The following is a 27,500-nucleotide window of genomic DNA, read 5'->3' on the forward strand; positions in this document are numbered from 1 at the left end:
AGAGAGAGAGAGAGAGAGAGAGAGAGAGAGAGAGAGAGAGAGAGAGAGAGAGATCCTAGTTTTGACGACGTGTGAGTGTGTGTGTGTGTGTGTGTGTGTGTGTGTGTGTGTGTGTGTGTGTGTGTGTGTGTGTCCCGTTTGCCTCCATTACGCCTCCCTCCCTTCCTACGCAGCAGCATTCAATTTGCATACAAAATCACCTCGAAGACAGAGGTTCCTTCACGAGTTACGTCAAAGACAATCTCGTCTTCTCATGGCACGACGTTATGTGTGTGTGTGTGTGTGTGTGTGTGTGTGTGTGTGTGTGTGTGTGTGTGTGTGTGTGTGTCTGGGGGCCTCCTGGTGTCATTCTGTGGCCTCCATTTCTTTGATAACTCACCTTCATCGCCTCCCTCAGGGTATTACATCTGAGGTCCTGATGACGGCCTCTCCTCCCCGCCGGTAGATTACATCCATATTTCACTCCTCCTCTCCCTTCTCTCTCTCTCTCTCTCTCTCTCTCTCTCTCTCTCTCTCTCTCTCTCTCTCTCTCTCTCTCTCTCTCTCTCTCTACCAACAGCATTCATCTCAACATGGAAAAAAAAGAAAAGAAAAAGAAGGCGCTTACTTACTTACATCCGTCTCCTAAAATGCAAATGATTCGAGACTAGGTTAGGTCATGCATGGCCTCGTCAGAGAATTAATACATTCGCCTCTCCAGTTTCCTCATTTGCCTCTCAGACACGCATCGTCAAGAAAGAGACGATCATATGCGTGTATCTGATTGGTATATTTATCTACAGCTTGATTTTCCACTCCTCTTGGTACGATTACCATTACGTGTTTTAATTCTTAAAAGAGACGGGTTTGTTTGATTATGGGGCCTGAGCTGGTGTCTGGGTGGGACTGAATGATACCCCGTGCATAGATTCCAAGTGTCATATTCACAGTGGTCATAGAACTGGTATTAGATCTGTGTCCTCTCGTGAATATTTTTTGTTTGGAGTATGACTGTGTTAAACACAAAGTCTCCTTCATTTTCTGCGTCTCAGATTTCGAAGATGAATCATCATCTTCGTTATCATCTCTCTCTCCCCATTTTCCCTCATATCTCAACGAGAAGGCTGTTCTAGTTTGTCCATGTTACGTATAAGCAGCCAGGAAAATCGACCAAAAAAGAAAATACAGCAATCAGTTTTTTTTTTTTCTCTTGGGGTGGATCACAACAGCTCTATTCACTCACTTATGAAATTTCTTTTCATTCCGCCTCGAAAGTTTGAGGTAAACCTAAAGCAGATGATGCCTCACCCCCCCCCCCCTTTTTTTTCATATAGTTTGGCTCGTTTGGTGTCGGCTATTTAACGCAGAGCTCGGAGGTACTTGAATGCCAAAGCTCTTTTTTCCCCCAGCACTGCCAGGGCTGGCTGGCCTCCTTTCAGATTTGCGCGATAAGAAGATTTAGGAAACACACACACACACACACACACACACACACACACACACACACACACACACACACACACACACACACACAGGGATTTCGTCAGGGCTATTTGCATAAGTCTGTATGATGTGTTTCAGTAAGGAGGAGGAGGGAGGAGGGGAAGAGCTAGCTGTATGACTCCGTCCCAAGGATTTTTTCGTAGCTCTACAGCGAGTCTGAGTGTAATCCGAACTTATCTGATTATGTGTGCCAAGCTTGATGGCTGTGTTTCAAAGGCTCTCTGATCCTATTCTTTTTCTCTTCTTCTTTTTTTTTTCTATAAGGGAAAGGATGTGTGTGCCTGTGACGCCATCTCGAGACTCCGGTTCCATGTCAGGTGTCTTCCTTTAAACTCTGTTCTCTCAAGATGTTTTCGAACTCTCTTCCTTCTCTCTCTCTCTCTCTCTCTCTCTCTCTCTCTCTCTCTCTCTCTCTCTCTCTCTCTCTCTCTCTCTCTCTCTCTCTCTCTCTCCTCGTAAAGTTTTCAACATTTTCTTTATTCAGAAGAAGGTCCTCCTCTCCTCCTCCTCCTCCTACTTCTGCCCCTGAGATTATTTAGCGTTCTTCTCAAGGATCATCTGACCTGGTTTGGAGCCACGGAGTTCAGACCCTATCCTCCTCTCTCTCTCTCTCTCTCTCTCTCTCTCTCTCTCTCTCTCTCTCTCTCTCTCTCTCTCTCTCTCTCTCTCTCTGTACGTGTGTGTGTGTGTGTGTGTGTGTGTGTGTGTGTGTGTGTGTGTAGTAAAGACTGCTCACTGTACACCTAGACTCTACGGGGCTTAACGTGATGGGAGTCACTCCTCATATCTACCATTTCTCCAGCTTGATGGAGATATCTCTCCCGTCTGTGGCGGTAGATGCTCACCGACAGGACAAAAGGGCTTTAGTATCTTTATAATGAGTATCTTAGATAGCGAAAGCCCTCGGCTAGAAGGTAAGCTGTGGGTCGGTTTTGTGTATGGGGAACACAGTACTCCACCGTGCGTTAAGAAGAATGCTGTATACAAGATAGGTTCTGAGCAGGGAAATTACTTTTGCTATTCATCCAGATTACAAAAGCGAATATATATGAATATATATATATATATATATATATATATATATATATATATATATATATATATTTTTTTTTTTTTTTTTTTTTCTTTCGTACTATTCGCCATTTCCCGCGTCAGCGAGGTAGCGTTAAGAACAGAGGACTGGGCCTTTGAAGGAATATCCTCACCTGGCCCCCTTCTCTGTTCCTTCTTATATATATATATATATATATATATATATATATATATATATATATATATATGTTGGAAAGGATCACAATTATGCGCGTGATCAAGTGTATTCCTGTGAGTCCACGAGGAAAATGAAACACGATAAGTTCCCAAGTGCACTTTCGTGTAATAATCACATCATCAGGGGAGACACAAGAAAGAAATATAACAGTCAGTTGATATACAACGAAGAGACTGAGCTAGGACGCCATTTGGTAAACATGTTCACCAAATGGCGTCCTAGCTCCGTCTCTTCGTTGTATATCAACTGACTGTTATATTTCTCTCTTGTTCTCCCCTTATGATGTGATTATTGCACGAAAGTGCACATGTGCATATGTATATATATATATATATATATATATATATATATATATATATATATATATATATATATATATATATATATATATATCATACAAACCTCCAACAGCCAGGATCGAACCCGGGACCCCTGCATTGCAGGCGGGAGCACCACTGCTATGCTATGATCACAGGGGTCCCGGGTTCGATCCTGGCTGTTGGAGGTTTGTATGTTATATGGAAGTGCGCGTTTATGTGCACTATATTCCTATATATATATATATATATATATATATATATATATATATATATATATATATATATATATATATATATATATATATATATATATATATATTATGCATATGAAGACATTGATGGGTCAAAGTTTTTGTAGAGGTAGAAGTAGTTGTTGCAAAGATGAATCCACTTCAACTGAAGGCCTGAGATATATATATATATATAACAATCGCCAATTCTTTTTTATAGAAATTAATGATAATTTCTCTATCGAAGTCCCGATGAACCTGAATGACCATATAACATTTGTAAATTGGAATTTAGTAAATCTTTGAACTATATTGTACATTTAAGTACTAGTGTCGGTCATCTCCTAGTGAATCTATGAACTATATTGTACATTTAAGTACTAGTGTAGGTCATCTCCTAGTAGATCTATGAACTATATTGTACATTTAAGTACTAGTGTCGGTCATCTCCTAGTGAATCTATGAACTATATTGTACATTTAAGTACTAGTGTAGGTCATCTCCTAGTAGATCTATGAACTATATTGTACATTTAAGTACTAGTGTTGGTCATCTAGTAATCCTCCATCATTCTCGTGTTTCACGCGCCTGCCTCTGACCCGTATTGAATATCCTGGTAGCCAGTGTATTATACAGTATACCTACATCCTGCTGTCTGGGAGGAGAGTGTGTTGTATTATACAGTATGCCTACATACTACTGTCTGGGAGGAGAGTGTGTTGTATTATACAGTATGCCTACATCCTGCTGTCTAGGAGCGAGAGGAGTGTGGCGTGGTCAGTTCTAGGATGTATTGATTGTATTAGATGTATTGGATGTATTATTAGATTGAATCTTTTGATAATGCTGGTATTGTATTTTCACTGTAGGTTATTCGGTTGTTAGTGCTTGTTATTATGTGGTTAATGCTTGTTATTTTGTGTTGTTGTTGGTTATTGAATTGTTGCTGCTAGTTATCATGTTATTGCTATTAGTTATCTAATTTGTATGGTAGTTATTTCATTGGTATTGCAAGTTATTACATTGTTACTGCTTGTTATTTCATTGTTACTCCTGGTTATCATATTGTTGCTGCTAGTTATTTCATTGCTTTTGCTAGTTATTTTACTGTTACTTCCAGTTATTTCGCTCACCAGTTATTTTATTGTTATTGCGGGTTATTATATTGTTGCTGCCAGTCATTTTGTTTCTACCAGTTACCTTATTGTTACTGCTAGTTATTATATTGCTACTGCTAGTTATTATATTGTTACTGCTAGTTATTATATTTTTTCCTGCTAGTTATCATATTGTTACTGCTAGTTATCATATTGTTACTGCTAGTTATCATACTGTTACTGCTAGTTATTATATTGTTACTGCTAGTTGTCATATTGTTACTGCTAGTTATCATATTCTTACTGTTACTGCTAGTTATTATTCTTACCGCCAGTTATTTTATTCTTACTGCTAATTATTTTATTCTTACTGCTAGTTATTATATTGTTACAGCCAGTTATTTTCTCATAGCTGAAATGTTTTAGCATGAATACGTGGTATCTGGTATGAATGGCCGTAGATATGTTTCTGTGCCATCATTGGCTAAAATGGCCCAATTGGCAGAGAGTAGTATGATAGAGGAATGGCACACGGTGAACTATATACCACTACGATAAATTCCGGGATTACTGCGTCAAGCTCACGAAAATACAGATCCAATACAGTTCTTCCGTCCTGGCCGGTTAAAGATATTGGCTGTAAAGTATAGCTGTCTGTAGTTTCAGACGCTTTCTTTAAGACGTTATATATATATATATATATATATATATATATATATATATATATATATATATATATATATATATATATATATATATATATTATTATTATTATATTATTATACTTTGTCGCTGTCTCCCGCGTTTGCGAGGTAGCGCAAGGAAACAGACGAAAGAAATGGCCCCCCCCCCCCATACACATGTATATACATACGTCCACACACGCAAATATACATACCTACACAGCCTTCCACGGTTTACCCCAGACGCTTCACATGCCCTGCTTCAATCCACTGACAGCACGTCAACCCCGGTATACCACATCGATCCAACTCACTCTATTCCTTGCCCTCCGTTCACCCTCCTGCATGTTCAGGCCCCGATCAAACAAAATCTTTTTCACTCCATCTTTCCACCTCCAGTTTGGTCTCCCTCTTCTCCTTGTTCCCTCCACCTCCGACACATATATCCTCTTGGTCAATCTTTCCTCACTCATCCCCTCCATGTGCCCAAACCACTTCAAAACACCCTCTTCTGCTCTCTCAACCACGCTCTTTTTATTTCCACACATCTCTCCCACCCTCACGTCACTCACTCGATCAAACCACCTCACACCACACATTGTCCCCAAACATCTCATTTCCAGCACATCCATCCTCCTGCGCACAACTCTATCCATAGCCCACGCCTCGCAACCATACAACATATATATATATATATATATATATATATATATATATATATATATATATATATATGTATGTATGTATGTAATTGTGCAGATATAGAACCATTGCCTTGAAGACAACTGCGCCAGATAGATACATCTGCTTAGCCCAATGTATCGTTGGTGTACGTGTGTCTCTGGAACGAAATCCTTTCCTTAGAATCCGCAGACCTCCTTCCGTGCGTGGCATCTCGAGAACGAGATCCCACACCAGGGAACGTGCAGTTACGAGAACGAGATCCCAAGAAACCCATCCTCACTGACGTGTCTTTAGGCCACTATGACCACTGAAATGGATAAAGAATGAAACCGTGTTTTGTTCCCCCCCCCCCTCTCTTGACAACAGTGGCATGCACTGGCTGGAGGTGGAAGAGCCGCTGTGGTTTGAGAGGTCAACGAGAGCGGGAGTTTAAGGCTAATGAAAGCGAAAAAAAAACCATCCAGGAATTGATTAGGGCGGGAATAATTGAGCACGGGGTGGTAGAACAGACTCTCTCTCTCTCTCTCTCTCTCTCTCTCTCTCTCTCTCTCTCTCTCTCTCTCTCTCTCTCTCTCTCTCTTCCGCCCGCATCGTTCCGGGTCGTAGAGAGGAGGAGAGCGAGGATTAAAAAGCGAAATTGTTTCGTAGGAAACCAGTGTTCTCTCTCTCTCTCTCTCTCTCTCTCTCTCTCTCTCTCTCTCTCTCTCTCTCTCTCTCTCTCTCTCTCTCTACCAGGACGGCGGCAGACGGTGTAAATTCGAGGAAGCGAAAACGTACATAGGTCGTGGAAATTGAAACGGACAGGGGATGGGGGGAGGAGGAGGGAAAGAAGCGCAAAAGGCGTTAGAAGAAGAGTTTCCGCGACTCCAATATTGGCTAAGAGGGCCAAGCGGAACGGACGCCCCCATTTGAGTTTGGAGACTTGTGAGTAAAGAATGCTTTCCAGTTTTGGTTACAAGGATCAGATGCGCCAAATGGACTCCGCTTAGGGCCTTTGGTTGGGGCCAAGAGTGTGGTATGGGCTCTTATGGTTGTTTTGAAAAAGGGGGCCAAATACGTGGGATCGAATCGAACCACACGCTTTTTTGAGGATCCATTGCACAGTATCGACTCCAACTCTTGGGTTTGAGAGCCTTGCACGTGGAATAGATAATGTTTTTTGAGGCAGAGGACATGAGATGAACAGCTCGTGTAGTGGTCTTGCTTGGTGGGAGTAAGACACACAAGCAGGAGAGCGAGTGTTTTCCTCAATGGAATCAAACCCTTTCTGCTTTGATGTCGATATAAGCATCTCCTTGTCACATTCTTGCAGAGTAAATGGAGTTTTCTCAGGCGAAGATTTAGTAAAGGAGAAGAGAATACGAGGTTGAAGCATCCAAGATGAAATGAGATCAAGGAGTGTTGTAGTAAATAAGTCTGGATCGAGTATGAGGTGACCAGCGTTGTAGTAAATACGTCTAGATCGAGTATGACGTAACCAGTGTTGTAGTAAATACGTCTGGACCGAGTATGAGGTGACCAGCGTTGTAGTAAATACGTCTTGGTCGAGTATGAGGTGACCAGCGTTGTAGTAAATACGTCTGGACCGAGTATGAGGTGACCAGTGTTGATTGCAGGCGATGGGATGAGTGTAGTTGTCATAAAGGCGACTTAAATCATGGGAGAGAGAGAGAGAGAGAGAGAGAGAGAGAGAGAGAGAGAGAGAGAGAGAGAGAGAGAGAGAGAGAGAGAGAGAGGTGAAATAAAAAGAGAGAATGGAATATTTGTAGCATTATTCGCCTCTTTGTCACCTTAGACATTTATGGAGATGCAGTCCTAAGTACGCATTAGATTGCTTGCGTGTACTAGTAAACTGGAGCACACACACACACACACACACACACACACACGAACAAACAGACAGACAGACAGACACGCGGAAACACACACGCAAACACACGCAAACACACACACACACACACACACACACACACACACACACACACACACACACACACACACACACACACACAAATCTATACAGGGCAAAGAGTTATTCTTTTCAATTCCGACATAGACACATAGTTCAGCGACAACATCGAAATACACTGAAGAAAACGAAATGTCAGACAGAGTCATGGAAAAGCCCGAGAAAGACTGAAAAATGTCGAGGTGGTGGGACGAAGTTCTTGCGTGTGTGGTTAAACAATGGCTTAAAACGTAATGGGAAAAAGTTCACAGGTGATTAAAAGGCTTGGCATTTAATGAAGAAGATTGGTACTTATCCAAAAAGGTTTGACACCCCAAGAATTCCCTAAACACGAAATGTAAATACTGCACAAGGATTGAAATGCCCCACACGCGATGGAGGATCCCAACACATGATAAAATGTTTTGACGTAGTACAGAAGAAAGACCTGACACTTCATTAAATGGCCTGACAGGTGAGGAAATTGCCTGATATAGAATTTAGAGCCTGATGCATGATGAAATGGTCTGCATATGATAAAAAGGCCTGAGTCTTCATCAAAAGGCCTGAGTTACGGAAAAAAAGGCTTGGATCATCTTGAAAAGGCTGGAGTTACTAAAAGAAAAGGCTTGGGTCAACATAAAAAGCACTGGCGTAAACGTACATATAGAAAAGAAGACATTAGTACAAAATGGAATTCAAGAATCATAAAATTACCTTTCCCATGATAAAAGCTAAGAGCATCATCATAAAAGGCCTCACATATGATAATAGAATACTATAAAATGGCCGGACACATGATCTAAAGCGCTCGCTTATGTCAAAAATGTGTTTGAATCACCATAAAATGGCCTGACTCATTATGAGGACGATTAATACCCGATAGAAAAAAAAGGCCTGGTAAATAAAAGACTTGAATGCTCAGAAAAAAAAGGAATATATCCCACTCGCATTACCGACCAGCCATGATAATACAGGGCAGTTGTGTATAAGGTATAAGACACGAGGGAAAAAAACACCTGGAAAGACAAAAGACTGACACAATGCCATTCTAATAAATATATATATATAAAAAAGTGTCATGAGCATGAATGGCCGGTGAATTGAATATCCCTGGTGTTCATAGAAAAAAATGCAGGATGTAAAAAAATTGTGTACGTGAAAAGTACTCAACACAAGGGGAGGGGGAAAAAAAAAAAGGCCTGAGCAAATAGTTTTGCTCAAAAAATGCTTTAACATAAAAGGTACATAAAAGTCAGTGTTGCATGCGTCATACCGAGGATTTTGAAGCCTATGGCTTCATCATTTGGTCATTATTATGCCATACCGGCCCTCCCCACCCCACCCTCTAGCGGCCACTAGCGGAAACCAAAGTCATAAGCGTAAACAATGCGGGGCGCCTCGCCTCTAGCGGCCACAGACGGAAGTAGATAAAGATGTAAACAATGAGGGAGCCCCTCTACCGGCCGCTGCCGGAACTAGGCACTTATGTAAACATTGAGGGCGCGCTCCTCAAGCAAGCCACCGGCTTCAAAGCCAGAGTAATTACTCAATTAGCATACAAGGGAGACTCCACAAGTGTGAAACTTTATCTCAGTCATGAAGGTTTATATTCACTTGCTTTGGAGACGTGAACTGAGTGTGACATAGGCCTGTCCTTTCCCCCGGTGTCTTCCATCTCTTTAGAACACACAAAGGAAAGTAAAATAAGCATTCGTCTGTTAGTGGAAGAATTGGGGAAAAAACGAATCTGTGACACTGTAAATACTGAAGGCACAACAAAGGTTTTTGAAAGTTGTATGATGAAGTTCAAGAGAGGGTGGGCTGGTCTCCCCCCTCAACGAGTGTAGAAAACTCCCTCCCCGTAGTGTATCGACAGGTGTATATACACCCAAGGTGTTTGGGAAGGAATGGGCTCCCTATACCTTTGTTGCGTTGAGCCTGAACTAGAATACTCGAACTGAACCATGACTAAACGAGAGTCAGTAGCGGTACCATGATGAAAAAGGAATCCTACACTCTCCAGAGTGGACACACCAATTCCACATTTGTAGTGCAATATCACGAAGAAAACGGGAGGTAAACAACGAGTGCCATAAAAAAGTCGGTGGACGAATTGGAGTAAAATGACAACCATTTATATTAATTTTCTTGTGCTTTTTGCACACAGAAAATCGCTCAGTCAAAACACGTCTCCCAGGCCATTGATGTGACACTGTTTTTGTAGCTGTAGTGAATTATACGCTGTAAAAAGGCACTTGGACAAACCCACCTCGTCGTAAAAGAGTCTTAGGGGGTTGAATCCCCTTCCAGAGGAATATATCCAGGAAAAGGGAAGACAAAACAAGGGATTTCACTACGGATGTGAAGTGCAATGTGAGTATGTGTGTGTGTGCAAAAGTCTTTACTATAGGGCGATTAAAGACGTGGGTTAGAGGCACTTGATCGTCTAAGGACTTGTCCGTCAACACTTGTAGAGTAAGTATTGTGACGCCAATGCGATCTTTGAGTATGACGGCGGCTCGACCCTCGTGGACGATGGCGCGGCCCTTGAGCACGATGGTGCGGCCCTTGAGCACGTCGGTACGGCTCTTGGGAAAGACGCTACGGTCCTTGGAGAGGATGGGGCGACCTTTAGGTATCGTGGCCTAGCCATTTTGACACAACCCGTAAGGGTCAGGGTAGAGACCATGACATTATACGTAAGGATCGTGCCGTCTTGAGTCACTGGTCGTGCTCGAGGGTCGTACTGTCGTGGTCAAGGATCGTACTGTCGTGTTCAAGGGTCGTACAGTCGTGTTCAAGGGTCGTACTGTCGTGCTCAAGGATCGTACTGTCGTGTTCAAGGGTCGTACAGTCTTGTTCAAGGGTCGTACTGTCGTGCTCAAGGATCGTACTGTCGTGCTCAAGGGTCGTACTGTCGTGCTCAAGGGTCGTCCTGTCGTGTTCAAGGATCGTACTGTCGTGCTCAAGGATCGTATTGTCGTGCTCAAGGATCGTACTGTCGTGCTCAAGGGTAGTGCTGTCGTGCTCAAGGGTCCTACTGTCGTGCTCAAGGATCGTACTGTCGTGCTCAAGGGTCCTACTGTCGTGCTCAAGGATCGTACTGTCGTGCTCAAGGATCGTACTGTCGTGCTCAAGGATCGTACTGTCGTGCTCAAGGGTCGCACTATCGTGCTCAAGGGTCGTACTGTCGTGCTCAAGGATCGTACTGTCGTGCTCAAGGGTCGCACTGTCGTGCTCAAGGGTCGTACTGTCGTGCTCAAGGGTCGTACTGTCGTGCTCAAGGGTCGCACTATCGTGCTCAAGGGTCGCACTGTCGTGCTCAAGGGTCGCACTATCGTGCTCAAGGGTCGTACTGTCGTGCTCAAGGGTCGTACTGTCGTGCTCAAGGCTCGTACTGTCGTGCTCAAGGGTCGCACTGTCGTGCTCAAGGGTCGCACTATCGTGCTCAAGGGTCGTACTGTCGTGCTCAAGGATCGTACTGTCGTGCTCAAGGGTCGTGCTGTCGTGCTCAGGAGGTTAAGTATTACCAGTGGCAAAGACTGAACACTTTTTCTTTTAAGGAAAAATTATTACATTATTCATTCCTCAAGAGAAACTTAAGTTCCTGCTAAAATCAAGCACATGAAAGAGTGAACAAGTCAACCGTAATTCATGAAATAAGAAAGTTTTTAAGTTTAGTGTGAGCATGACGTAGGAAAAGTTGTCTTAGATAAATGAAATATAGAAGAAGGTTCTAGTCTCCAAAGAGAAATGACTGAAAAAGTTGAGTGTGCAAGGAGGAAAAGGAAGGCTTAAGCTGGTGTTGACACGAAAGGAGAAGCAGAGACAGAGAGAGAGAAAAATGGAAATGTTTTTTGACTTACCAAGCTGTACCTTGCTCACTGAAATAGTTTAAAGTTCCGACAGAGAGTATGAAGCCTCGACACGGAATCTGAAACTCTAAACGGAGTATGAAGCCCTGAACCAGAGTAAAATGCTACGACACAAAAGCTGAAGGTACATTACATATTATGGAACTTTGTTAAGAGCATGAAGCTTCGACACAGCCTGAAGCCTCAAGACAGATTATAAAGGCCTAGACACAGGGTCCAAAGCTTCGACACAGAGTCTGAAGCTTCGAACATGGACTCTGAAGCTTCGACACAGAGTCTGAAGCCTCAAACATATAGTCTGAAGCTTCGACACAGAGTCTGAAGCTTCGAACATGGACTCTGAAGCTTCGACACAGAGTCTGAAGCTTCGACCATGGAGTTTGAAGCTTCGAGACGGCGTGTGAGGCTCGGGAGAGAGTGAGGGAAGGTTGGACATACCGAGTTCTGGCCCACAGAGGGTGGGGATGACCTTGAGGATGGCGGAGCAGTTGGAGTCTTCGTCACACAGTTGTTTGGCCATGAGGCAGTTGAGGGTCTTGTGTTCCTGGTCATGACCTCCGCCTGTGGACGAGACGACGTAGGGTTAGTTGGTGACCTGACTGGCTCTCTCTCTCTCTCTCTCTCTCTCTCTCTCTCTCTCTCTCTCTCTCTCTCTCTCTCTCATGGCATAATCTTGTAATCAATCATAATTGGAAAGGTAGATCCACTCTCTGTCTCCCTGAAACAAGTTTTGAATATACAACATACACAAAAGTGTTTATGATTGGCACTAAGAATTAAATAACACCCCACATACACACGACCGTAACACAAATATGAGACGAATTGAATCATAAATCACGTCTTACCATATCAGATACAGAAATAGAATACTACCCAAACCCATCATAGACACCCACCATAGAGCACCAAAATGGTACCATAATATCAGGGATGGTGGAGACATCAATATGCAGCCGGTGGCAGGGCTCTGCACAGGAGAGTAGCCATATGACCTCTTGGACCCCATGCTACCATCTGGCCCTACCATCTGGGACGCAATAAACCCTACATAGTGTACGTGTACGGCAAGGCCAAAGGGAAAGGGGAGGAGACGGTAACAGTAGCCATCAGAAGACGACTGGAACATGTGTATGGTTGAATATTATTATTATTATTATCATTATTATTATTATTATTATTATTGTTATTATTATTATTATTATTATTATTACTATTTTTACTTTTATGATTATTATCTTTATTACTTATATATAAGGTGATTGTTGGGTGGAAGAGGGAGGTCAAGATTCTGGGAGCTCTGAGAAATGGTTAAGCGATCTGGGCCTGAACATGCAGGAGGGTTAAGGCGTGCACTGGATAGAGTGAATATATATATGTATATATATATATATATATATATATATATATATATATATATATATATATATATATATATATAAGGAATATATATATATTCCTTATGAGTCCACGGGGAAAATGAAACACGATAAGTTCCCGTGGACTCATAGGAATATACTTGATCACACGCAAAATTGTGATCCTTTCCAATATATATATATATATATATATATATATATATATATATATATATATATATATATATATATATATATATATATATATATTGAAGAATGCAGCCCCCACTCGGTACACGAACGAAAGAGTAACATGCAACCAACACTTTTACACCTCAGGCAAACCCAACTTCCAGAACATTAGTGTGTTGACACGGAGTAACACTCACTACGTCCAGTATTTTCTCACACTTCCAGTGGTTGCAACACACAACACACTAAACTACACTGAGTCTTATTCTCCACAAGAAACACTAGGGACCTGATATATCGTGATTGCATAAGTTGGGATATTCAGAGGAGATAGAAAGTATATATATATATATATATATATATATATATATATATATATATATATATATATATACAGAGGACTGGGCCTTTGAGGGAATATCCTCACCTGGCTCCCTTCTCTGTTCCTTCTTTTGGAAAAAAAAAAAAAAAAAAAAGAGAGAGAGGGGAGGATTTCCAGCCCCCCGCTCCCTCCCCTTTTAGTCGCCTTCTACGACACGCAGGGAATACGTGGGAAGTATTCTTTCTCCCCTATCCCCAGGGAGAACAAGGAGTATGTATGATAGTATAATTAAAGGGGTTGCTTTGAGAAGACCACCTGTGACATGGGCAAATAATGTGGAAGAATACTGGAGAGAGAAATGGTGGAAGAATGCACGGAATGGTGTACGCAAGGAAGTGGGGACTCTCTTGCCATGGCCATCCCTTGATGGAAGTTCCCAGAGATACAGATAGATAGATAGATAAGCTTATATATATATATATATATATATATATATATATATATATATATACATATATATATATATATATATATATATATATATATATATATATATATATATATATATATATATATATATATATATATATATATATATATATATATATTTATGAATGTAATTGGTCGAACGATTCTCCAATACTTTTCAAATGTCTGATTAACAAATAAGTAATTTGAGATAGAATAAAACGACATGGATTGTTTAAAACGCATTCTAAAGTGATTTTTTTTTTTATTTTTTTTTTGGCCGCCGTGTGCTCGAGGAGGAAGATGAACTTTAGCCTCTGCTCCGTAAAAGGAGCTGATGCCCCCAAAAAAAAGAAAAAGAAAAAAGACATGCGCGCAAATCTCACTCACATTTCCAAGACCGACTCATCACGGACCTGAGAGATTTCTTACTCGCTGATGATTATTATAATCATTTAAGTGTTACAGTGTCTGGTCGTGATCTGCCACGTACTGATCATCTTTGGCTCTCACTTTATCTCTGTTGATCTAACACCTTTCCCCCCAAACTCGATACCCTTTATCTTTGATCATTTATTATCGTATCCAAAAAAGACATCATCGTATATTTATCTATATGTTCGAGTAGTTTTTTGTCAACTTTTATGGGATATTCTTGGCTTCGACGCCTTATTTTTCTTCTACATTAAGAGCGACGGATTATAGATCCCTCAATCTTCATAATTCAGGAACCGATGAAAGGTTTCAGAACGTACATACGGAGGAGGAAGATAAGGGATAATGTTCAGGTAAACTGAGGAAGGAGAAAAGGAATTGAGAAAGACACTTGGAGGAGAGTCTGATCCTTCTGTTTTGCCGCGGTAGGGAAGGGACTCTACTGTGGAATAGACACACAGATGAACCAAAGGGGGACATAGACACTGATAAGAAATGTGATGAATGGAAGGATGGATAGTGGCGAAAAGGAAGAGAAATGGAACAGTATGCCAGAGAGGAAATGGAACAGTGTGCACGTACAGATAGATATTAAGAGGCTTAGTCTGAAATAGATGTAATACGCTATCATAGATGGCGTACGTCTTTTTAAGGCGATGATTGGTGGGATTGGATGAGGTAATGATGACGCAGTAGCAATTATCGACATGAAGATAAGGTTCGTTTAATGGCGAATTGCTGTTCGCTATGGGGTACATACGCGCGTGAGGAACAAAGTAGATAACAGTGGGCAAGGAAGTGACGTGGGTTACCGGTGGAGGATATGCGAATCTTTATGTAGACTTATGTATTGAATTGATAAGGTATCGAGAAATATGCAGCATTAAAGGTCGTAGCAGGGAGTAGGGTATTAGAAATTGCGGTAATATATATATATATATATATATATATATATATATATATATATATATATATATATATATATACACACACACACACACACGAATATAGTGCATATAAACGCGCACTACCATATAACATCCAAACCTCCAACAGCCAGGATTGATCGATAGATAGATAGATAAGCCCTTCAAGAGATAACAACAGAACAACCGTAGAATAACGGTAGGATGTCTTTTATAAAACAGACTCGATGACAGAAGGTAGTGCCTCGAGGGTCGGAAATGCGCTCATAATGTTCCAGAATGCGATTAGAAACTCAACCCTCTGAACTTGCAGACCAAGTGTCATATGACCTTACACAGTGGGTGAGTTACGACAAGAAGAAGGAATTCGAAGCAACACATTCTAAATACTTATGATTGCATTAGATCTATACATTACGGACACCTTCGACTTAAATGTCGAAGGTCATGTGTGTGTGTGCTCTCAGCTTAACAGATAATTCTGTTGAAGGAGTCACCGGGATGGCAGAGAGAGAGAGAGAGAGAGAGAGAGAGAGAGAGAGAGAGAGAGAGAAGAGGGCCGATTGCCAATATATCTGGCTTCTGCAAAAGCACCTTGATGTCGTGACGCCTGTAAGATAATCAGAGTGTGTGGGAGGGTAGGAGGGAAGAGGGAGAGGGAGTAAAAAAGTAACACGAAGAGATACCTCAATATATCAATTACGGGGACAGTAATTAGGGGAAAGATATTCATTGCGGCGGTGAATCACAAGCGTGTGTCCCGGTACCCATGTGTCTTTTTTTTTTCACGAGTTAACGTCAACTTAATGTAATGTCTTTCCCTCAAGCATGATATTAGATATTGACACAGATAAAGAGTTAGATATTGACACAGATAAAGAGAATTTCGTAATGTAAACCCCCTCGATGACCTAGCAGCTGGGTAGACGAACAAGGTGAGATGATGAAGTGCAATCAGTGTAAGTGTCATGGACGAAAAGTGTAGAAGAGGGGATCAGGGCGACACCCTCTTGTGGAGCTAGGGATAAGCTAGGGAGAGAGAGAGAGAGAGAGAGAGAGAGAGAGAGAGAGAGAGAGAGAGAGAGAGAGAGAGAGAGAGAGAGAGAGAGAGAGAGAGAGAGAGAAATCAAATTATGAATGGAATCTCGCGACGTTGATGCAAAACATTCAGTCATTTGACAGACGAAATTTTTTTGGGGGGGGTAGGGGGAGAACGAGCGTGTGTAGTTTGCATATTACTTGGCAGATGTGAGAATTGCATTTAGGGTTAACACGAATGGAGATGCGATGTAGAACATAGAAAACGTATGTAGAAAACGTATACTCCATATGTGAGATCTGAGTATGTACGTGATGGCTATGTATGGAAACCCCCTTTTTTTTTTCTTTTCAAAGAAGCGTACATATGAGCCGAGGATAAAGCAAAAGATATGAAGCATAGAGTGGTGGCGAAACTAGCAGGTCTGGTCCATATAGACTACAACGGTACAGTTACCCTCCTTGAAAGGATATAAAGAAATCGTGAGGGAAAAGAGTGGAAATCGAATGTATAGGATGCTCAGTCGGGGAACGGATATTTTTTCCAACCAAGTTAGGATGGAGTGGACTCGGTGGAGAGATATACGAGCATGAAACAAACAAAGCAAAGGAAGAGGAGGAACGTAATTAGAAATGAAATAACTGACACTTGGACTTTATTTAAGAAGGAATATAGAGTGTCGAAGACGTGTGAGCATTTTCGAAACAAGCCTGGACCAAGGTAGGCCTTAACCCCACACACACACTGTCTAAACGAAAAGATACACTGTCAAACATGTATCCAGCCACACAGACACACACAGACACACACACACACACACACACACACACACACACACACACACACACACACACACACACACACACACACACGTGAACGTCCCCTTTCGTTCTCTCTGTCGCGATACAGACGCATAATGGGGATACGTCCAGTGCCTCTGGGGAACACACAGCGTCGTCCAGGCCTTACAAGAACAGGAGTCACTCCTTGGTGATGCCCCTTCCACACACACACACACACACACACACACACACACACACACACACACGCCCCTGTCAGTAATCGAGTTACAGGGTTGCTCCCACCTCCCTGCCATTTGTGGGTGACCCACGGCGTGGGAGGATCTTCACACGTCTCACACTAAACTAATTAGGCTACGGGTCCAATATGTTTCCCCTCTCACAGTACGAAGACTTATTTCAGGGGAGGAATAGCAGTACATGTGCTCTTGACCACGTCCTTTCCCGAACGTGTGTGTGTGTGTGTGTGTGTGTGTGTGTGTGTGTGTGTGTGTGTGTGTGTGTGTCTAGTCAGATGTTTCATTGTGTATGACCGCTATTTCGGTATTTATCAATTCTTTATTGATGCTTTCAACTTTCCGGACGATTCTTTTTAAACTGCTCAGGTAAATTATGTACAAGTTGGCCAAAGATCATGGTAGGGGTAGAGGCTAACTTAGGTGGAAATGAGGTGTGAATTTCTTCTTAGTTGTACAGTAATACAAAGTCTTTATCTGTATAAAGTAGGACTTCATGATGCTAATATCAGCTTCCAGCAGATAACCTCGTCATAGAGCATCAGGTCTTCTGTTATCTGGCTTTCCCATGTACTGTCCTCCAGCAGATAATCTCGTCATAGACCATCAGGTCTTTTGTTATCTGGCTTTCCCATGTACTGTCCTCCAACAGATAACTTCGTCATAGACCATCAGGTCTTCTGTTATCTGGCTATCCCATGTACTGTCCTCCAGCAGATAACTTCGTCATAGAGCATCAGGTCTTCTGTTATCTGGCTTTCCCATGTACTGTTCTCCAGCAGATAACCTCGTCATAGACCATCAGGTCTTCTGTTATCTGGCTTTCCCATGTACCGTCCTCCAGCAGATAACCTCGTCATAGACCATCAGGTCTTCTGTTATCTGGCTTTCCCATGTACTGTTCTCCAGCAGATAACCTCGTCATAGACCATCAGGTCTTCTGTTATCTGGCTTTCCCATGTACCGTCCTCCAGCAGATAACCTCGTCATAGACCATCAGGTCTTCTGTTATCTGGCTTTCCCATGTACTGTTCTCCAGCAGATAACCTCGTCATAGACCATCAGGTCTTCTGTTATCTGGCTTTCCCATGTACCGTCCTCCAGCAGATAACCTCGTCATAGACCATCAGGTCTTCTGTTATCTGGCTTTCCCATGTACTGTTCTCCAGCAGATAACCTCGTCATAGACCATCAGGTCTTCTGTTATCTGGCTTTCCCATGTACTGTCCTCCAGCAGATAACCTCGTCATAGACCATCAGGTCTTCTGTTATCTGGCTTTCCCATGTAACAGCACCATTGGATATCGCAGGAATAGACTTTATCTTCTTATATATTCACCAGTCAGTAACAGTCCTCTGTATCATCCTTGTTACCCTCTAGCTCTTGTCACCACCACAATCCAGTCGTCACACAGAGGACCACCACAGTCCAGTCGTCACACAGAGGACCACCACAGTCCAGTCGTCACACAGAGGACCACCACAGTCCAGTCGTCACACAGAGGACCACCACAGTCCAGTCGTCACACAGAGGACCACCACAGTCCAGTCGTCACACAGAGGACCACCACAGTCCAGTCGTCACACAGAGGACCACCACAGTCCAGGCGTCACAGAGAGGACGAGGGAACTAGGGTTGTAAATCCCTTGTCCCCCAGGCCTCATGGTGGGGTAGGAAGACGGTAGATGAATTTCAGATACGTTGGTGAAATCATCGAACAAAGGAAACCTAAAGTGAAAAAGCAGCAGCTTTTATGGAGATTATAAAATTTAGTTCTTTTTTGCAGTCTTTCCCCCTCCCAGGGCCACTCTCCCGTCCGCATCCCTTCTCTCCCGGATGGCCCTGGGGGAATGAGGGGGACCATGATCTGCCAGTCCTTCCCCCCATGGCTAGCGGCCTGTCCGCTTCCCTAGTGGAGGCGCGCACACCCCTGCCTCAGTCACAGTTATCCCTCACATCCGTCAGGTCCCCCTTCCCGTTCTCTCTCTCTCTCTCTCTCTCTCTCTCTCTCTCTCTCTCTCTCTCTCTCTCTCTCTCTCTCTCTCTCTCCTGGGGACCCCCCGAGAGGTAATCAGCGACTCCTTCCTGTCCTAATTGTTTTTGCATTCGTCTTGACCCTCTGCTGCTCCTCCCCTTATATATATATATATATATATATATATATATATATATATATATATATATATATATATATATATATATATATATATATATATATATAGTGTGTGTGTGTGTGTGTGCGTGTGTGTGTGTGTTCATCCATCCACTTGTTCTACTTGATGATTAAGTACCATGGGTTCTCTGATAACCCCATCGTCTTCAAAATCTGTTCCACCAGCCCCCTTGGCTTACGACTTGTATGTCCATGCATAACGCACACGTACAAGGTCGGATGTCAATTCTATGCCCTTCAGAGTTCCAGTCTACTGTGCGAGTATTGGAGGCCTCACTTCCCTGTGCTGTTGTAGTAGTAGTAGGTGGTGGTGACAGTCAGGGCCTCCAGCCCTTCAAAAGGTCCCAGTTTGTAACTGTGGCGGGAGAAGAGGAGGAGGGACTCATCTCTTGAACTTTTTTTTTTCCTCTTTTTGCCATCCAGTGGCTTTTTAAGTATTTGCTCACCTCTGCCATTCAGCATTATATTATCTGTTTGATCTCTCTATTCGCCACCTGTACACTAAGGCAGTTATTCATGTTATCTCTAGGGAGGGAGGGAGGGGTTCATGTTATCTGTGAGGAGGGAGGGGTTCATGTTATCTCTAGGGAGGGAGGGGTTCATGTTATCTCTAGGGAGGGAGGGAGGGGTTCATGTTATCTGTGGGGAAGGAGGGGTTCATGTTATCTCTAGGGAGGGAGGGAGGGGTTCATGTTATCGCTAGGGAGGGAGGGAGGGGTTCATGTTATCTCTAGGGAGGGAGGGAGGGGTTCATGTTATCTGTGGGGAGGGAGGGTTTCATGTTATCGCTAGGGAGGGAGGGAGGGGTTCATGTTATCGCTAGGGAGGGAGGGAGGGGTTCATGTTATCTCTAGGGAGGGAGGGGTTGAGGATACAGTGTCGAACCCTGAGTCTCTCATTCACATACAGATTCCTGCAGCTTATTTCCTCACACTGTCATAATCTCACCCAGGCCCTCATTCACTGTGTTTGTGTGTGTGTGTGTGTGTGTGTGTGTGTGTGTGTGTGTGTGTGTGTGTGTCACGGGGTGAGAGATTTACACTCTTGTTGCCCCGTCTCTTAATCTCTTATACTCGTATATGTACCATGCCTTTACTCCTGTGTGTGTGTGTGTGTGTACACACACACACACACACACACACACACACACACACACACAGCTTAAGCCAGGTACCATTTATCGACTAGCCCCGAGGGGACGATGAACAGAGAGAGAGAGAGAGAGAGAGAGAGAGAGAGAGAGAGAGAGAGAGAGAGAGAGAGAGAGAGAGAGAGAGAGAGAGAGTGTGGTATTTCGTGATATTTTGTCAGAATCACTGTCGGGTAAGAGAGAGACATGATGTGACACCGAAAAGAGAGACAGTAGCTTTGAAGTGAGACATAGATCTCGAAAAGTAATAGACCGTTCAAAGACACAGAAATACGTGGGGAGGTTTGAGTTTGAGCTTTGTCACTGCACGGTAGACTGTCCAGGGTATAGATAGAGAAACGACATAGATTGAAAGATACAGAATATAGGATATTTCTTGCCATCCAAACGTATATCAGAGGGAAGAGGTTGGCTGTTTGGTTGATAGGTTGATTGGTTGTTTGGTTGATTGGTTGTTTAGTTGATTGGTTGTTTGGTTGATTGGTTGTTTGGTTGATTGATTGATTGGTTGATTGGTTGTTTGGTTGTTTGGTTGATTGGTTGATTGGTTGTTTGGTTGTTTGGTTGATTGGTTGTTTGGTTGATTGGTTGTTTGGTTGTTTGGTTGTTTGGTTGTTTGGTTGTTTAGTTATTTGGGCAATAATCCTATCAACTGCCAGGGTCATTAATAAGGTCGTTAACGTAAGCTACATCCACCAAAGCAAAATATCCTCTGACACCTTCTTCATGTGATGAAGATAATTCTAAGACCACGTACGCGCACTCTCTCTCTCTATACATGTGGCGCTTGGAGGAGAAGAGGTAAATAAATAAGTAACGAAGAAAATGGCGATACTTATTTATGTCTTGTTACTGAAGTCTTTGTTCCGCCTTTTATTTTTATTTTGTTATCGAGAGAAAGCTTTTTATTCATGGGTATTGCATGTAATACTTGATGATAAGTAATAAAAGTTGTGATATGATGATAAGGCGACACTGATATAGACGTTATTGCAGTGCACTTATTCTTGTTACATAAATAAACTTATGATAGAAGTTAGGAAAAAAAAAATTGAGAGAAAGAGATGAAGATAGATTCACTCACGTTGAGTTCTGATATGAATATTTCTTGAATGATCCAATCATGTAATTCATGCTACAAGAATAAGAAGAAGAAGAAGAAGAAGAAGAAGAAGAAGAAGAAGAAGAAGAAGAAGAACAACAACAACAACAGCAACAATAACAACAACAATGTGATGAAAGATTTCTTCTTTTGATAATAAATCCAAAAACTGTTGTTTGTTTATGGTTGGGCGTCTGTAATTTCTCTCTGTTGAGTGATGTTGTATAACATGGCGAATGATGTATCCTTTTTTTCATTCATATCCTCCTCCTCCTCCTCTTATGCTGTTCTGGGAGAATGAGATGGAAGGAAAAGGGAAGTCACGGAAGGGAGGTATGAGGCAAGGGAAACTTCTGGAAAAATCTAGAAGAGTGATATTTCTTGGTCGAAGAGGATATGAGCGTAGGGTGGGTCATGCGTTGGACGTTGGGTGGGTGGTGATTGAACGGGTCAGCATCGGTGACGTGTGTGGTGGTGATTGGTTGTGGTGAAGGTCGTGGTGGTGGTGGAAGATAGTCATGTGGTCTTGATGAGGGGGTCACGGTGACCAGCCTCAGATGTGGTGGTTTGTGGTGGTGTTGGTGGTGGAGGCCTGTGTGGTGGAGGCGGTCAGTGTGGTGCACTAAGAGGAAACTACGGGTGGTTGTGGTACATATGTAGTTGGTGATTGTGGTAGTTCCCCGTCCATGACGAGCCGCCAGAATCTGGTTGTGGTTGCGATGGTGATAGAAAGTGGGAGTGCCTTTAGACCTCCCCCCTCCCTCCCCTCCACTGAATTGTGGTTGTGGTGGTGGTGGTTGTGGTGGTGGTGGTGGTGGTTGTGGTTGTGGTTGTGGTGGTGGTGGTGGTGGTTGTGGTGGTGGCAGTTCTTATTTTCCTTGATCTATCAGAGTCAGGGGGGAATCCTCCAAAGACAAAGAACTGGGAAGTTATTCGTTCAATGGACTTCCATTCCAGGGACATTCACTCCAGAGACGTGTTTACGTTCTAATCTTCTTGGCTGTGCTGAAGATTTTTTTTTTTTACACACTCCTCTTCATGGAAGATAAGGTAAGAGAGAGATAGTTATCTGTGTTGGCGAAGAAAAAAAAAGTACTTCCACAGAACAGCCATGCTGTTGTAAGTGGCCCCAGTAAGAATTAACTATGATCCCATTACACAGGAAAGATCTTAACGTAACGTAACCTCTGATGACATGCGGATGAAGGAAGACTTCTCCCACCTTACCCAGCGAAGACGAAGCGCTTCAATGCGTAGTAGTAGTAGTAGTAGTAGTAGTAGTACTAGGAAGACATCTGGATCGAAATGCATCTCTGGTACACCCACCAGAATCATCGAGAAACTGGAGCGCAGTATTTTATATAATGAACGCTTGTTTTTCTTTTCTTTTATTCTTGAGTGACATTAAACTCGATATGTATTACTCGCGAGTGATTCCTGAAATAAAGATGAAGGTAAAAAGAATCGCTTCTCCGAGGAAAAGGTCAGGAAATGAAGATCACGTAAATGGTTTTCAAACTCACAAAAGGTCTTCAGACCCACACAGAACTTCTCAAACGGTGAAGGATGTTAGGACTTGACAATCGAATCTTGTTATAAAGTAAACAGTGTACTGTCTGGTGAGGATACACGAACGTATTCCTTTTTTTTTTTTTCATTAAATCTTCTGCCTTCCATTTTCTCCACAATAAAGAAGAGTGAAGTGAAAGTTCGACCACGAAATAGACATATTTGTAGCTTTTCGCTTCTATTGAATGTTCAGAATTTAGAACGATGCAATCCTCAGTTAGCATTAAGGGCTGGAACAATTGCGTTTGACCCGGGCGTGACTGTCCCCCCTCCCTCCCCCTCTTTGGGGTTACCGACTTTTACCAGGAGGTAACGAGAGCACTTAAGCTTGAGGAAGTGATTCATTCGTCCTGGCTGTGTTCTTGCAACGCTCCATGCTGAAGACCCATTATTCCCTGATGTACTGGAAGTGAAGACCACCTCCGACTCCCAGTTCCAGGAAGATAGAGACCATTAGCAAACCCCATACACCGCCAGGACTCAGACTACTGTTCCAGAAGGATCGTAGATGCAGTGAGAGCGTGTATGATCCTATGATTATCTTTGGACATTTTAGGATCAGTTTTTCCCCGATGGGTGATAACAACTTGATGTTGACGGCCAACAACTTGGTGTTGACGGCCAACAACTTGGTGTTGACGGCCAACAACTTGGTGTTGACGGCCTCATTGACCCTAGCCACTAGTTCGTAGGGTTCAGTCCTTCATTACCAGCTTCCAACTCAGTCCTGTGTTCAGTGACAGACTTGTAATTTCGTCTGTGCCATCTCGATCTTGCGTGAGCATACAAGTGGGTTTCGGTGTGATATCCCTAAAGGGTGATTTGCGTTCGGGCGTGAGATTGTAGATGCGGTATATTCTGGGATCAGGATTTTTTTTTTAATTCTCCCTGAAACGCTGTGAGACATTATAGCCTTCAAGAAATGATGTCATAAGTCTTTTGGTCTTGTTATTACCGAATCCGCCACTTCTTCTCGTCCCTCGATCTGTGAATCATGGCTCCTGGAGAGAAACGGTCATACGTGGAAGTGTTTTGTGCATCGGGGCTTTGCAAGTATTGCTGACCAATCCGTTGGAAAGCCTCACTCACTCACTTCTGTCCAGCCAAATCTATGATGCAGAGAGCATGAAAGCCAACAATCTGATGAACCACGTCGAACCTAGTCATGCACAGTTGGCAGGAAAAAAAGAGACACTTCAGTTCTTTAAGAAAAGCAAAGAAAAAAAGGAACCCATTCTGAATTCTGTCTTGTCTGGATACAGTTGGTCACTTTGTGCAGACGAATGAAGGTGTTCTTGAAGCCTGCTATCGCATTGGTCCCCCGTATTGCTGGATGTAGCTAGTCCCATGCAGTCAAAGGGGATCTCATACCGCCACGTCTGGATGAAGCACCGTGGCTGGTCCTTGGGAAGGAGCAAGAGAAAGCCGAACTAGATTTCAATTTCGGGCTCCACCACCACCACCACCATGAGGAGTCGATTTCCTCAGTGAGCCAAGGTACGTATTTTGGATCAGTTAATTGCACGAGTGGAAGCAAGAAGCCCTCACTACCCGCTTCATCTGGGTAAGTCAGCAGATGCTTTCCCTTCCATGTACAGCACAGTAGTTGCCTGTGTGTGTGTGTGTGTGTGTGTGTGTGTGTGTGTGTGTGTGTGTGTACTCGGTATCTGAACTCGGCCACTCGGTGAAAGAGGATTATCTATTCTCTAAATCGCTGACCGTCACTGCCAGCGGAGAGGATGCGTGCAGGACGTGTGAGGGATTTCACCGCCGACGAGGAAATAGAATGGGAGAAGTCAGTCCATTACTATGATTCGCACGGACGTTTGCAGCGTCGGGGGATAGGGCATATTTGTTCTGTGTTTCGGGAGTTCGTAGAGCAGGCTGCTCCCTCTCCCAAGGTGGCAGCCACACTCACTCCCTCACTACCGGCTTCATCCGCGTGCTTTGGTCCGGGAAGACTCACACCCCTCCTCCCCTCACATCTCGTCACGGTGGTCTCTGAGGCTGGGGGCAGCGTCGATCTCGTGTGGAGCGGTACGACGAACTCCAGGGTGTTGACAGTGTCACGTGAAGAGGTTGCGGACGAGTTCAGAGCATTCCTAATGCAATACGGAAGTTCGCTGGTTACCAAGGGAGAGAAATTATCTATCTCAGCGTGCAGGAATTAAGACGGGATTTTGCCATATTCTTGGAAAGAAGGAGAACCAGAGACTAAGAGTTCATTTGGTGGGATCAGTCAGCTGGACTTGTTACTATAGGGAGTACAAGGAATATCAACGAAGCTCAAGACAAAGACGAGTCTAGCTTCCTTCCAGAGTCCGAGCCTCACCAATGTTGAGTTCAGGTTGATGATGATGATGATGATGATGATGATGATCCATGTCTCCATGTCCACAGAAATGACCACGAAGCTTGAGGTAGGGGCATGTGTCCATTTCCGTGACGCTCCCATTCGCCATTTGCTTTCCATGAAAGGATCCATCAATGAATACTTTCCCTGGAGTGGAAACACCTTGGAAGGGTAAAGCAAAGGGTGCGTGGCTTGTGAGAGACCTGCTCAGTGGAGGATACAGTCATCCAAAGACGATGACATCACGACGAGGGTCGGGTTCCTTGGTGTGCCAGACGACACGCTGGAACCAGGCTTTCAGGAGTCGGACCTGTCCAGCCACGCTTGTGTTGAATAGATGACGATGGTGAGTACCCGAGGCTCTGTGTGAGGGGGAGATCTTCAAACGTTTCCCCAGATCGCGTTGGCCAAAACGTTTCAACCACCTCCGAGGCTGATTGATGCGTCGGCTGTGATCATCATTATAACGAAGACAAGGAACAGGCTGGTTCTTGTTCCTGATACGCGATGGGCTAAAGCCTTTGACACGGCCTCTCACCTCGCACACCTGGTTAGAAGGAAGCAATTCCAACAACCATCGAACTTATACTTACATTTGGAAAGGATTGCTTGACGCCAAAGAATGGAAAGGATGAAATCATTCTTCGTCTTCTCTTGAGTTAATGATGTTATAATTTCAGTAACAAATGGGTGAAAAAAATATCTTGGGGGGGAGGGGGAAATCATTAAAATGAAAAGAAATTCGGGCATTCTTTTCCTAATTTTGCTCTTTTCATATTTCCTCACTTAAAAAGAGGACGAGGGGGAAATAACAGTTCTGCTTGCTGGCTCCAAAGGCGAAAGTGTTAGAAGGGCGAAATACCATGCCACTGGAACACACGTGTTCTGCTTCATCATTACCCTTAATGGGGTAAGGACAGCGTCTTCCGTGGAGTGTGTGTGGATCCCGATATACCGATATCGGATCCTGATTAGACCTTAACCTCTTAAAGCACGGAGGCACACGCACGACCCCTCTGCCCTGATGACATGACCTTGTTGGACCTGACCCTCCCCTTTTACGAATCAGGTCAGAGGCCGAGTCGTTATAATCGAATGTTCGTCCGGTCGTTGTTTGAAAGGGTCATATCATCGTGCTCCAGAGTCGCACCGTCGCCGTATCCCGCGGGCTTAAATGCCGGATTTAAGGGAAGTACCGCCATCGCGTTTAAAGGATCGTACCCTCGTACACAAGGATCGCACCGACGCGTTGTACTGAAGAAGATGAAATGTCGAAGTGTAGTTGGTGGTGAAGACTATATAGCTGGCCCGCTTTCAGTGTTGGGTCTCTCGAAATCCTTAGTCTCTCTCTCTCCCTTGGAAGTAGCGTCGGGGACAGACTTCTGGTGTGTTCAAGATTATTGGGTGAAAGACTGGTTCTCCAAGAACAGGTGATCGTACATATGGCTTATCAAATGACTTCCCTCATCTCGTGATGTATTCATTCAAATAACTAGGATTTAAAGTCTTTACATAGAGGCCCCAAGTTTTATAACGTTCTCCTACCTTCTCTTCTTGCCCCAGGATCCAACGCTATAGTGGCTTCAGCAACGCTCAGGAAGTTAGCAACGTCTACCGGGTGGGATTATAGGTCAGGAAATTCAGTGATATTGTTTGGGTGTCTTTGTCAGATGAATGCGGCGCAATCATTCAGGATTAGGTGTTCAGTCTTCAGTATGGAAGCTGCGTCTTGGGCATGAGGGCTCTTCCGGTATATTGAATCAATGTTGGGAAGGTGGATGATG

The 27,500-nt window shown here is 43.4% G+C and overlaps 1 protein-coding gene across 2 annotated transcripts in view; it reads right to left on the minus strand.

The window, feature by feature from the left end:
• The window catches only part of LOC139755908 (uncharacterized), a 274,125-nt gene that overhangs the window by 100,081 nt on the left and 146,544 nt on the right, over positions 1–27,500 (minus strand). For both annotated transcript variants that reach the window (XM_071674639.1, XM_071674638.1), the window contains exon 2: positions 12,031–12,153. In XM_071674639.1, the coding sequence (XP_071530740.1) occupies positions 12,031–12,153 (123 nt within the window). The remainder of the gene's footprint in view (positions 1–12,030; positions 12,154–27,500) is intronic.

Source organism: Panulirus ornatus, chromosome 20 (genome assembly GCF_036320965.1).
Source record: "Panulirus ornatus isolate Po-2019 chromosome 20, ASM3632096v1, whole genome shotgun sequence".
NCBI classification, from domain to species: Eukaryota; Metazoa; Arthropoda; class Malacostraca; order Decapoda; family Palinuridae; genus Panulirus; species Panulirus ornatus.